Consider the following 13,210-nt stretch of genomic DNA (forward strand, 5'->3'; position numbering starts at 1 on the left):
TGTCCCCGTGGGTGGCAATCTGGAGGGAATTTGAGGGAAGCAGGAGCACAGACACAGTGGCTGGAGAGGACATGAGATTATTTTTCTAGTGGACAAAAATAAGGGGGTCCTTCTGCAGCCCACACCTTGCAGTGCTTGGACTGTTTTACTGCTGCCATGGAAACTGCTGTGGACCATCATTCTGTTGCACTGGCCAGGGTGACAAGGCCATGGCAGTTCCCAGACTTCCTTGTGCTCTCATTCCAGAGTGGGAGACGCTGGATGCTGCTTGCCAGTCACCATCCTAGGGTCACCCTGGGGCTGTGATAGGATGGGGGCATCCCTGAGTAGAGCACCAAAGGAACAGAAGGGATGGAGAAACCAGGTAAGTGCTAGCAGGGGCTGTCTGGTGCCATTCCCAGACAAACCCCGCTCCCACGTGGCCAGGGGCTCCACACTGCTTGGCCTCCTGCAAACATAAATCATTTTCTAATTTATAACATGAATAATTGATTTTGCCTCCACAGCTGGCGATAAATCTCCTGTGCGCACATGCATAAGAAAATAATAATAATAAAAGCGATCAGGATCTGCTGCCATCGATTACCTGTGAGAGGGAACACGGTCCCCTGTGTGCCACATGAGGCAGGGATAGGGGCCACTCCCCAGGGGATGCTGCGTGGCCCCGCCTGATGTGAGCTTTCCTTGTCCTGTGCAGGGGCACCTGCCTGAGGTGGGATGACTGTAACTATCCTAGTCTGAGCCCCTGGGGCTGTACTGGGACCCACACTGGGCACTCAGGGAAGTCCGAGTACTTCAGAGTACCTCAGCCATCAGCGGTCCCAGCCTTGTAACTGCACCTAAGGAGGGATAAGGTGCTTGGCACGGCCCCATTCACGGATGCGCGTGCGATGCCTCAGTGGCACCTTGCCAGGGTGGCCGGTGACCGGTCCCCTGTCCCTCGGCAGCTTCACAGTCTAGGGGGATCTGCAGAAGCCGCCCTGGCTCCCGCTGCCCAGTCCCGGCACGGGCAGGCGGCGTGCACGCCATGGGACACTCCTCTCCCCGGGTCACCTCTTCTCCGGTACCCGCACCATGAAGCTGGCTGGGAAACAGCCGGTTGGAAATCGCACCGGAGAGCTTCGGCTCGGCAGGAAGGAGGTCCTGGAGCGGGGAGTGGGCAGGGACCCGCTGCCCATCAGCCGAACTAACCAGGGCGGCCGCACCGGCTTGCCCAAAGCCTTCGTAGGGCGGTGTCCTCATGTCTGCCCGCCCGGTCACAGCGAGCACCACGGCTCCGGCCCGGTGCGTGACACTGAACAGTAACGGGAGACCTACGGCAGCCTCAGGGGGGGCACCCTCAGTCCACCACCATCCCAGCCACGGAGCCTCCTTCCTGCGGCTGCCGGCCGGTGCCGGAGAAGGACGGCCCGCCGTGGCACCATGGCCGCCCGTGGTGCCGCGCGGAGCACGGCGCGCGGCGGCGGCGGCGGCGGCCCGGGCGCCCACGGCCGCGGGGGAGGAGCGGCGGCCGGGGCACGGGGCGGGGCGGGGCGGGCGCCGGGGCCGCGCTACAGGTCCCGCACTACAGGTCCCGGCGCTCCCCACGGCGGGGCGGGCTCGGCGCGGCGGAAGCGGCGGCGCGGCGCGGAGCGACGGGGGACCCGGCACGGCCACTGGTAACGGCGGCGGCCTGGTGGGCGGCACGGCCCGGCCCGGCCCGGCACGGCCCGGCACGGCACGGCACGGCGGGGCGCTCGGTACCGGGGCACAGCGGCCCGGGGTGCGCACCCTGCCCGGTCCCGGCGCTGCCCCGCTCTCCCTCACCCTGGTGTCCCAGCCCTGATCCTTACTCCCCGTCCCAGCCCTGATCCTTATCCCCTGTCCCAGCCCTGTCCCCAGCTCTGCTCCCCTCGCCCTGTCCAAACCCTGTTCCCCACCTAAGTCCGGCTTCCCCAGTCTGCTGGCAGGCAAGCCCCGGGATACCCGGACAAGGGCACATTGCAGACCCCATAACTCTTCCCACCGTACAGAGTCACAGGGCGATGTGTCAGCCCTCGAGTGCAGGGGAGCTACACAGATTCCTGGGTGCTTGGTATGCCAGTCTGCCATGCCTTGTAAAACAGGTGTCTGGTGCTCACACGTGCTGGACACTGTTTTTCATGGCTGCCTGCAGGCCCCTGGCATCCTCGTGTATCCTTCCCACGCCTGCGAAGTTCTGTGTGCTGCCTGCTGTGGGGCTGTCACAGCCGTAGCGTGGCCCATGGTGCGATGCTGGTGACCAGATATGCCTCTTGCACGTTTTGGGGTGGTCATCCCAGTCACTTGCTTTCTGGTGTAAGTGCACTGTAGGGCTCTGGGCCTTGCCTTTCAGGCTGCTCTTGCTCCCTGAGTAGCTCCTTTGGGTTATTTTAACTTCATTTTCCCAGGCTGGGTCTTGCTTTGTTTCCTGCTTACATTTCTTGGATCCTTTCAACGGATCCTTCCTTCCTTCCGTGTCTTTCTGGATGGTGTTTACAACAGCTCGCTGCTCAGTATCATCTAATGACAGTTCATTATTCAAGTAGAAGTTTGAGAGATGCTGTAAAACGAGACCCTGAAGTTCAGCTAAGTTGGCTCTTGCTTGCCTCATCAAAAAGCTTTGCCCAGTGATTCTTCTGAAATAACTTCTCTGGGCAAGCCAGTATCCGTCATTCATTGTACAGGTATGCAGGCTCCTTTAATTGCCAGTTTTGTTCTGGGGATAGGAACAGGGTTTATCCTGTTGTCAGCTCTGGTTGTGTTGTCCTTTCTTACAGAGAAAATCAGTGCCTTGTTTGCTCTAGCCATCACTAGGGCCCTGGTTTCTCCTCAGCACTGTGTGTCAGCAGGTTAATAGGTTCCTCTCCGCACTGGCCAGGCTGGCCAGGTGACTGTGTCTGTGTGGACATGCTGTTTTTGCTTTTGCTGCAGCTGTTTTTGCAAGGCCTCTGCCTCATTTGCATTTTTCTGTTTAAAAACAGTGATTTTTCCCTTTTGAGTCATCTTTATTTTTGAGACATCATTAATTTTCTCTCCCTCCTTGTTTATTAATAGATCGTTTCACTTTTGTGCTGATGCTGCCTGGTTATATTTGTAAAGTCCTTTGTATTCCCCTTAGCATTCTGGCTGTTAACTCCTTCTGCTGGTTTGTTGTCCCTTCCCTCTCCTGTGCCCCCCTGCAGTTGTGAGGGGACACTATTGACTTTCAAATCATCTTCCTGTCTGGAATGTTCCCCTTCTCTTGTTCCAGGTATCTCCTAAGAGCATCTATTCCAGGTGTCTCCTAAGAGTATTGCAAGTGAAAGGCACAATTGAAATCTCTCTCAGTGCCTTGGATGCTTTTGCCACCTCCTCACACAGCCAGTGTTTGCTGTGGCTGCTGAAGAGCTCTTTCTCCTGGCAGCAGGGGACAGGAGGTCTTAAAACCTGCGGGGCTGCAGGCAGGAGTTGGATGGAATGCAGCTCTTCGCTCCTTGAATGCTTTGCCTTGTACTAGTGGCTGTGTTCATGCCTTTGCTCTGTCTCCACCAGGTATCCAGGTCCTTTCCTGACCCCGTTGCCTGCTGTTGAGCCAGGTGGCCTGGGCTGGAGCTCTGCTGAGAGCAGGAGAGGTGCAAGGTAGCCAAAACCTCTGACAGTCCTTGTCCTGGCTGTCAGGGGCTGGTGTTATGCAGTTGGTAAGTGTGCCATGGCACGTGCCTGGCATGGGATGAGTCCTGCAAGTGGCAGGTTCCCCAGTGGAGCTGTTTAGAATCTCCTTGTACCTGCCTTTTTATTATTCTTGTTATTATAGTTATTTTTTTCCCCTTCAAAGAGCCCAATCTGCTGCAGGCTGTAAAGAGTGACATTGTGGTGTGCGAGCTGCATGCCAAGGCTGCGTGAGGTCCCCCAAGGCTCCTGGTCCCCCAGTATTGCCATCCCTGTTCACTGTCAAGGCTTTAAGGTTATCTACTCTATTGATGGGAATATGGATTGAGTGGAATTAGAAACCTCGAAGGCTAAAAATACAGCTCCCTGCCAGGAAATGCGGCAGCCTGCTGAGAGGGTGCTGTGTGGCACTGAGACTTCTCCAGGAACTGGCATGTTCCACATGAACACCACAGTCCAGCATCCGTGCCTGTTCCCAGGTTCCCTGAGCAGGACTGTGGCTGGCTTGCTCTTGTTTGTGGGGTCCTTCCCTCGACAGGACAGGGGGAGAAATCAGGGAGAAAACTCTGCCCGTGTGACCTGCAGATGTTCACTAGAGGACAGGCTGGCACCTGACTGGGCAGCTCGCTGAGACCTCACAAATGCATACCATGAGCACAAGCTCCCCATGAGCAGGGTATTCCTGGGAACAGTGTGAGAGGAGCCTGTGCCTTCAGAGAGCTCTGGCTGCCTCCTGGCTGATGATCCAGCATCCTCCTGGCCATGCTGGGCTGTGTTGTGCTGGGCTGGTGGGCTTTACGTGGCAGACAGCTGGGCAGCACTCCCATCACCTCTTTTACCATGGTGCCAGAGTGCTGAGTTCTTTTACTAGGCAGGTTCATAAAACAAGACAGCATAGGCCTTTTTGGAGATGCACTGCTTGTTGCTGCCTGTCTCTATGGGGAAGGCTTGGTCCCAAACTCTGGAAGTGGTAGGGTTGCCCTGCTTAGTGTAGTGTGAATGAGACCCAAAGCCAGGGCCATTGCTCTGCCTCCCAGAGCATGAAATTAGTGGGTGCTGACCCGTGGCTGTAGCATTGACAAAGTGTTTGATAGGCTGGGGGCAGGAGCTGTGCAGCCCTGTGGGGAAAAAACAAAGCACTGCGACATCCCTGCCAGTGTGGGTCATCTGCCACCTTGCCGTGCTTCTTCCCAGGCTGCAGGAAGCAGCTCTTCCCCAGCAGTGTGTGGCAGGCAGAGGCAAAGCTGTGCAGGGAGAGGATACTCCCAGCACCAGCCGTCTGGCTAATGCTGCACCATCTGCTTTGGAGGGTGAGGCAAGGTGAATGGCAAGTTTTTGAGGAGCCCATAAATCCTATGTGCAGACGCTCTTGGAGGTGACATGGGATCTGCATGGAGCACTGCTGCTTCTGGTTGCTCCCCGTGCTGGAAATTGTCAGGAAGGAGAGCCTGGGGAGATCACTGACCCCCACAAGTCATTCAGCAATGAGCCATGGCCTGGGACTCTTGGGCTTGGCTGGGAAAAGTCCTTCAGCAGAACATGCTTCGGTGCAGTTGGAAGCTGTCTGTGGTTAGAAGTGGTGGTGCTGGGGGGGCTTCCAGTGCCCCCTCGCCTCTGGCACTCGGCTGCCACTCGGTGAGAAAATGTATAATGCCTCAGTGTTGAAAAATGACTAATCCAGTCCTTGGAAGGTTTGTAGGATACATTCCTTTCTTGCGGTCGATAAAGATAAAGGGGATCGTTCTGCCAGCAAAATTAGTGTATCAAAGAATGGGAGGGGGGGGGAACGACAAGAGCTATGGAGACAGAAAAATGATTGGGGCAGCCCTGGGATGGTGCTCAGCATCACCACGGCACCCGTGCCTGCACCTCATGTTCCTGCCCACCTTTGCAGCATGAGGTGCAGGCACAGGCACCGTGGTCATGCTAGGGGTACTGCCCTGCTGGGCTCTTCCAGTGGTTTCCAGAGAGCCATGAGAGACTCATCCATCATGCCAAGGCAACGGTCTGTCCATCCATCAGGAAGAGGGGATGATGCCGTGTGGCGTGGGCAGCCCCAGCCACTTTCCAGCCAGTGGTTGGCCTCCCCTCGCCTTCCCGGCACCACTGCTGGCTGTTGGTGAGGGGCCATGGAGAGCGTTCGCGCCTCGGTCAGGGGCTGTGTGGAGGGGAGGCTAATGTACCGGAGGTGCCTCGGAAATGAGAGCCTTGGATGGGTTCCTGGCCCTATTGATCTGCCGGCAGTTTATGCATCCTGACATTCATAATCTCGGTCGGCGCTGATGGTCCAGATTAATGGGCCCAGGGGCTGTCCATCCGTCACTTCACATTAATTACTGAAGAGGTGTTTTTCCAGTGATTTACCTGACAGCGGCCTGTGATGAATCCCCCTAAATGGAGTGGGCAGTGATTAATCATGGAGCCCCAGCCCAGCCCCACTCTGCCTTCCCCTCAACCACAGTGCAGCCCCCTGCACCATCCGTCTCCATAAACCCTGTCTGATGCATATTTATAGGGGCAGGGGGGCCTGGCCACTTGTGGTGTGCCTGCTTCTGCCAAAGATGATGAAAAATAAATCTCTGTCGGGACGGGGCAGCAGGTGAGCAGGGCTGCATCATGCCATGGTCCTGCGCCAGGGTATCCCTGCGCTGGGGTTTGCTTCCTGTTGTTCTGTGGCTGCCTCAGGCTTCTCTGTGGTTTTTGATGGCTGAGTAGTGCCTGGTCTCAGTGTTCTGCTTCAGCTGCAGATGCTGTTCCCTTGAGCCTGAGGGTCCCAGGTAGCAGCTGCCGGAGCAGGGCAGGTGCCCCAGTGATTCTGTCAGGATTTCCCTGCTTCGCCCGAGCTGGATGTGCCCCACCAAAGGCTGTAGGGCTGTGGGGTGCTCCGGGCCCCAAACCCTGTCTGCTGGTACTCTGCTGTGGGGCCGTGTTGAAGCTCCACAACCTATCACTGTGTGCCAGTTGCTGAGGGAGCAGGGCTGGGTGCTGGGACCCCGACTCAGTGACCTGGGCAGGGGCTGCCCACTGTGCCCTCAGCTGTGGGGCTGTTGGGCTGCAGGCAGGACAGTGACGCTGTTCTCTCCTTGGCAGGCACTGGTGGCACCATGCAGCAGGAGGCGGAGGGCGGCCGGGTGCGCCGCAGGAAGCCTGACATGGCGCTCTACGTGCCCAAAGCGCGGCGGGAGAGAGAGGCACAAGCGGCAGGCGACATACGGGCTGGGCACCGCCGGGAGCCTGAGAACCACCGCCGGGAGCCTGAGAACCACCGCTGGGAGCCTGAGAGCCACCGCCGGGAGCCTGAGAGCCACCGCCGGGAGCCTGAGAACCACCGCCTGGTGCAGGACTCTGGCTGGGCCAGTGGCGAGGGGCAGAGGAGAAGCCCCTGTGCCAGAACACAGGCAGGCAGAGCGGCAAGGAGGGAAAACAAGGTGGATGCCGTCCCAAAGGAGCTGCGGACAGCCTCTGCCAGGCACAGCCATAGGACGAGAGGCAGCTGCCCTACTGCACTGGAAAGCCTGGAGGCATCACCCAGCATGTGTGAGCCATGCCCAGATCCAGCTCTTGCTCAGCCCCGGGACAGGCAGGACAAAGCATCTCATGAAGAACCTGGAGAGCTCAGCCATGACCACAGGATAAGGACTGAGCCTGACCCTCCATCCCCAGAGAATGTCCAGGCTGGGGCTGTGAAGGCTACCCCCAAGCCTGAGGATGACTCCACTAGCCCAACACCCGCTGCTAGCCCAACAATGGTTTGTCAGACAGGCCTGAGTGGCATGTTGGAGCACTTGGGGGACAGCACTCTAGATCCAGCTGGGTGCCTCTCCCAAGGCCTGGGAGAGGCTGTCCTGCAGTCAGCAGGGGTGGGCAACCATGGAAGAGTGCCCCAGGTGGAGGTGGGGACAGTGAATCCAAAAGCCTGGGAGGAGGAGAGGTCTCTCCTGGCAGAACAGAGCAAGGGTTGTGCCACTGGAGTGCCAAAGGAAGAGGAGACATGGGGAGGCAGAGCTGAGCTTCCTGGGGAGAGCACGTTGTGTGCACCAGGAGCCAGCTGCCAACCTGCGTTCCTGAGGGGCAGCATGGGCGACGTTCCAGTGCTCCCAGGGGAGAGCACTCCACAGCAGGGCACGGGCAGCCCATCCCAGCTTCCGCCCGTCATGGGGGAGAGCGCTGCTGGTGCTGGGGATCCCAGTGGGGAGGGTGACCTGGTGCCTGCTGTAGTGGAAGCAGGCAGCACAGATAGCAGTGCTGGATCTGAGAGCAGCCCGTGGGAAGGAGCACCTCTGGAAAGCTGTGAGCCCCCAGTGCCCCTAGAGCAGCTGTGCCATGGCATGGAGGGGATCTCACCTGCGTCCTGGGCCAAGGAGCTGGCAAGGCCAGATGAGGATGTGGGCTCGCTGCAGAAGCACCAGGAGGCTGAGAAAGAAGAGAGAGGTCTCCACAGCAGCTCCCCTAAGGAAGGACAGACCAGTGCCAGTGCTGAAACCCTGAGCCAGACCAGCCCAGGTTCTGAGGAGAGCTGGGATGTGCTGTTCAATGATGATGGAGACTGCCTGGACCCACGCCTGCTGGAGGAGGTACTTCCTGCAAGCCAGTGTTTGTGGGGATTGGCAGGGTTGTGGGGGATGTCTGTTCCTGTGTTCTCTGGGGTGAATGCGTGGGGTGGGTGGGCTGCACCCAGTCAGCCTAGCTGGCTGTGCTGCCTGCTCTTAGAGCCAGCCTTCCCCTGTGCTGCCGAAACACCTGGGATCTCCATCTTCCCCATCTGTCCCACCCCATCCTGCATTGCTGGAGAAGGCTGGGGTGATCGTCCCTCTGTAGTACATAAAGTGTGCCCAGTAAAACCTGCTGAAGTGATGTAAACTGCAACTGCACCCTCATGAAACCAGGGCTGGTGATAAAGAAATGGGCTGAGATGGATAGGATCCCATTGAAACAGCAATGGGATGTTTCCTCGAATCTATGGCTTCCTAATCAGCTGTGGCTCATTGCCATTCCCTCCTGCACAGATGCTGCTGAATTTACTACAGTTGGCTGCTTAGTGCCAGGACCCACACAGTTTTGCTGCCATCCACGAGGAAAGCTTGGCTCCTGCAGCAAGGCTGGATATCCCTTACTGCATTTTAAATCAGTAGCGTCAAACTGGTAATTTTCCAAGTGACGTTAATGTACCTGAGGAAACAAACAACGTTATTATTGTTACATCCAGCGTCTGCCTATCCCTGGCTGGAAGCAGGGTGTGAAGTGATGGGTGATACCTTGATAACAGCATCTGTGAAGGGATCAGATTAACTCAAGAGCACTCTTACTGAGGGGCACAGATCCCACCTTGTTTGCAAGCCCTTGCTTGGGCTGATGTGTCCTCTTGGAGCCTGGGATGGTGGGACACAGAGGGCTTGCATCTGGGAGATGTGGAAGGGTGTTGGGTATTCCCATCCTTGCATGGCTGTGCTCCCCTGAGCCGCTGTCCCTCAGCCTCCAGACTGGAGATTGTGGTGAGTGCTGCTGTGAGGAGGACAGCACTGCTGCTCTGAGGCAGCTGGTGCAGGTGGCATTGGCTTTCTGTGGGCTGATGCCATGGGCACGGCTTTGCCCTCGGGGGAGGAAGGTCAGGGAGGATCCCTGCTATGGTGCGGCCATAGGATGCTGTGGGCAAGGTTGTGCTGTGCAGTACGGGTTCTCACTCCCAGGAGTACCTGTATTGGCTCCCCTATGCACAAGCTCTGAAACAAGTTTCAGCTTTAAAGGGAGCTTCCCAAAATGGGTGAAAAAGAACCTGAAATAGGGATTTATCAAATGTTGCCATCTTTGTCCCCTGCAGATTCATACATGGCGCCTTGTGCTTCCTGAGCCCTCTGAGCTCCCAGCAGGTGGATGTAGCTGCGTGGGGAGGGCCCAGGCTCTTGGGAAGATGGAGCTGTTGTTAATTAACATAAAGAACAAGAAAATTAGCAACATTTTCCTCGAAACTGAATCCTTATGCAATGCAGGTAGCTGGCAGAGAGCAAGATTTATGACGTTCTGTGTGGAGGAGAGATTTCTGATAGCGGATGGCTCTTTAATCTAGCAGGAAAAAACCACTCTAGTGAGCACCATTGGCTGGAAGCTGAAACCAGACAAATTCAGAGTAGAAATCAGTTTGAACACAGAGTAATTAAGCACTGCGACCGTTTCCTTGCAGGCTCTGTGGATTCTCCATCAGGTGGTGTGGCACGGCAGGGGCTGCGATGTGTGCGTGCCTGCCCAGGGCTGTGGTGTAAGCAAGCAGCCACAGATCCCCCCTGGCCTGCTCTGCCAGGAGTGTGTCTTCAGAGAGCAGCAAGATGTGATGGACAGGCATAATTTTCCCTGTCATCTGTCTGTCCATCCATCAGGCGAACCCTCCTTGGGATGCCTGCCATGGCTGGGGACCTCACCATGGCTCGCATTCCCTGCCCTGCCCCATGGCTGGGGAGCTGCTGGCACGCTGTGTGCCAGGCTGGCAGTGCTGCAGGACCTGTTGAGCCGTGCCTGCCGCGTGGCCGAGTCCTGCTGCCAGACGGCTCCTGTCCTTCCTGCCCCGCCACACTTGGTGATTTGTGAAGGTCAAGGGCTGCTCTGGCACTCTGTGCTCCTGCTCTCAAATCATCTTCCCGGTGCCTGACACTATCTGAGTGCTCTGCTCCCTCAAGCAGCACTACAGGGCTTAATCCTGCCTGGGAATGGCTCCCTTGCTTCCCCTGAGCAGGTGCAGGGCACCTGATGAGTGTGCTGCCTGCATGGGGGTGATGGCAGGGCAGGAGGCTCTGTTGGCAGTGCTGGCTTGTCCCATGAGCTCCATAACTCAGCTCTACCCTCCACCAGCATCCAGCTGCTATGGCAGCACCCCCTTACCTGCCATGAATCCATCTTCCCCATAAAATTGTCGGAATGAGCACTTTTTATCGACTGAGCTGGCTGGGATTTATGGACTCTAACCTTGCAGTCATGGTGTGCTCTGCTATGATCGCTTAGGGGATCGGGGTGGGAACCTGCCTGAGTTATGTACCCATTTCTTGGCATCATGCCAGCCCCATGCTCCAGAGGGAACAGGGAGCTGTCAGTGGCTTTGGACTGCACCTGGCCTGGTGTCTCAGCTGAAACAGGACAGTGAATCTCCTTGGCCACTGGCATGGTGTGGTTTGGAAAGCAAGGATTCAGCAAGCGATGCAGGGCAGCCCACTGGGCAGAGCATGGTGCAGGGTGACCAGCTGGCACTGGCAATGCTGTGGGACAGAGGGAAATAGGGGCTGGCTGCACCCTTGTGTTGTGGCAGCGGGAGCCTGCTGCCTGTGTTCTGAAATAAAGGCTGAAAAATGCGCAAGGTAGAAAAGCTCTACAGCCATCATCTTTTAGGGCTGGAGAAAGTGCTCCGCTGTGAGGTATTAAAGGTGCACAACCCATTTTATCAATAAGAAGATTGAGAAGGGACTTGATTAATGTTAGTAAGTGCTGTGATGGGGAGGAGACCAGGGACTGAGGGTTCTTTAATCCGGCAGAGAAGCAGAACAAGAACTACTGGCTGGAAAGTGAAATCAGACAAATTCAAATGAGAAATAAAACATAAATTTCTAGGTGCACAGGTGATTAACCAGCAGAACTTGCTCCTCAGTGGAGCACTGTCTTTTTCATCTTGGCACCTGGGGTGCTGATAGGCTGCTCCGGTGCATGTGCTGCAGCCAAGGTGTGCTGAGCCTGGTGCTTCCATGTGGCAGAGAGACATCAAACTTTCCTCCTGGCATTATTATCCTGCTCCTTGTTCTTCCCCTAAGGTATTTCAGGTCATCACATCACTGTGGAAGGAGGGGTGTGCTTGGAGATGCATGTGCTGTTTCACCCCTGCCATTCCTACCATGTCCCTGACCTGGCCACAGAGCGTGGCAAGTGAAGGGATGCTGGTAATGGGAAAAGCAAGTCTATGGTGTGAGAACCCTGGTTGATAACTCCTAATTCTCAATGCCATTAATCCATCTGCAGTGCTGGGGTGCAGGGACCTGGACAACTTTCTGGGGAGCACTTGCCACGCTTTGGGAACTGCTGTGAGGCAGGTGGGCATAGGTTGCTCAGTGCTGTGCCTCTCCTACTGCTGCAGCTCTCAGGAGGTGAGAAGCACCAGGAGAGCCAGCAGTCACCTCGCTTCAACTACTATGGGGCCGAACCTGCTGCTCCAGACATCAGCGATGATGAGCTGCCCCACGTCATCGAGATCTATGACTTCCCCTCGGATTTCCGCACCGAGGATCTGATGCGTGTCTTCTGCAGCTATCAGTGAGTCTGCCAGCACTCTGTCCCTGGTGCTGGGGTTCCCTGCCTGGGCTTTGTTCCAGATGACTTCCCTATCAGGTGTCCATGCCTCGCTGACCTGCCCTCTCTTCGGCAGGAAAAAAGGCTTTGATATTAAATGGGTGGATGATACGCACGCCCTGGGCATCTTCTCCAGCCCCATAACAGGTATTGCTCCTGGTTCAGCTGGGGATGGGCAGAGAGGAGGCATCCCTCTCCCACAGCCAGATCCTGGGCATGGGGCTGACCCTGCACGTGGACATGCTGCTCTCTTCCTGCAGCACGCGATGCCCTCAGCACCAAGCACCTGATGGTGAAGACACGCCCACTGTCCCAGGGCACCCGCGCCTCTAAAGCCAAAGCCAGGGCATATGCTGGTGAGTGGTGCTGCCCTGTGCCAGCTTGGTCCATCGTGCTTGTGCTGCAACATTATCTTGATAACTGGGGAGGGATGGGGCAGCCAGCGTGGCTCCACAGCTGTGCCAGCTGCCCTGTCCCTCCCAGAGTGCCCCACTAATGTCCCCCCTCTTCACAGAGTACCTGCAGCCAGCCAAGGAGCGCCCTGAAACATCAGCTGTCCTGGCCAGGCGGCTGGTGATCGGTGCCCTGGGGGTACGGAGCAAGCAGACACCAGCCCAGCGAGATGCCGAGCGGAGGAAGCTGCAAGAAGCTCAAGGTGAGTTTTGGGTGCCTGGAGGGGCTGCAGTATAGGGGGGCTTCCTCACGCATGCTCTGTCTCACAGAGCTGCTGGGTGAGAGGCGGCTGCAGCAGGGTGGACTCCAGCCACTTCCACAGGGAGGTGGGGTGGTAGATGTGGCATTCACCCTCTTGTCTCTGCAGAAAGGAAGCGCCTGGAGAACAAGCAGCGGGAGGATGCCTGGGAGGGCCGGGACTGAGCCAGGAGGCTGCACTTTCAGCCCATGTCCCTCTCTGCAGGCAGGCAGAGCATTCTGCATCTCAGAGCTGGGACAGATTCTGCGTCCAAAAGCACTGGGCTGCTTTGCCGAAAGGGCTGAGCAGCACGTGGGCTGGTTGGTGCTGTGGGGATGCTGTTGCTGTCAGGCAGCACTGCCCACCCTGCCCAGGGCAGAACCCCCAAGGCTGCCAGCCACAGCAGGAGCAACAGCAGGATGCAGGGAGCTCAGCAGAGAGCGTGAGGGGCTGTGTGGGGTGGCCCTGGCCACCTGGAAGGGCCTTGTGAGTGAGAGTTTCTGTCCTTTATTTTGCTAATAAATGCCATTTATTTTATTTGCTTGCCTGGGT

The 13,210-nt window shown here is 57.1% G+C and overlaps 1 protein-coding gene across 3 annotated transcripts; it reads left to right on the forward strand.

Annotated features, from left to right (window-relative positions):
* Positions 1–1,580: 1,580 nt before the first annotated feature.
* Positions 1,581–13,195, forward strand: R3HCC1L (R3H domain and coiled-coil containing 1 like). 3 transcript variants are annotated; one of them, XM_053949482.1, is made up of 7 exons: positions 1,581–1,658; positions 6,739–8,222; positions 11,756–11,931; positions 12,044–12,114; positions 12,228–12,323; positions 12,482–12,622; positions 12,788–13,195. In XM_053949482.1, exons 2-7 carry the CDS (start codon positions 6,753–6,755, stop codon positions 12,841–12,843), a joined length of 2,010 nt encoding a protein of 669 aa, XP_053805457.1. In that variant the 5' UTR covers positions 1,581–1,658; positions 6,739–6,752; the 3' UTR covers positions 12,844–13,195. The 3 variants fall into 3 exon arrangements, with proteins under 3 accessions (XP_053805457.1, XP_053805458.1, XP_053805459.1); XM_053949483.1 differs by lacking the exon at positions 1,581–1,658 and adding an exon at positions 1,697–1,762; XM_053949484.1 differs by lacking the exon at positions 1,581–1,658 and adding an exon at positions 1,773–3,677.
* The last annotated feature ends 15 nt before the right edge of the window (positions 13,196–13,210 follow it).

This window comes from Vidua chalybeata, chromosome 8 (genome assembly GCF_026979565.1).
Source record: "Vidua chalybeata isolate OUT-0048 chromosome 8, bVidCha1 merged haplotype, whole genome shotgun sequence".
NCBI classification, from domain to species: domain Eukaryota; kingdom Metazoa; phylum Chordata; class Aves; order Passeriformes; family Viduidae; genus Vidua; species Vidua chalybeata.

Coding starts and splice junctions, on each gene's coding strand:
- R3HCC1L (XM_053949482.1), top strand. CDS start 6,753: ATGCAGCAGGAGGCGGAGGGCGGCCGGGTGCGCCGCAGGAAGCCTGAC. Junction 8,223..11,755: donor ACCCACGCCTGCTGGAGGAG/GTACTTCCTGCA, acceptor CTACTGCTGCAG/CTCTCAGGAGGTGAGAAGCA. Junction 12,115..12,227: donor CTTCTCCAGCCCCATAACAG/GTATTGCTCCTG, acceptor CTCTTCCTGCAG/CACGCGATGCCCTCAGCACC.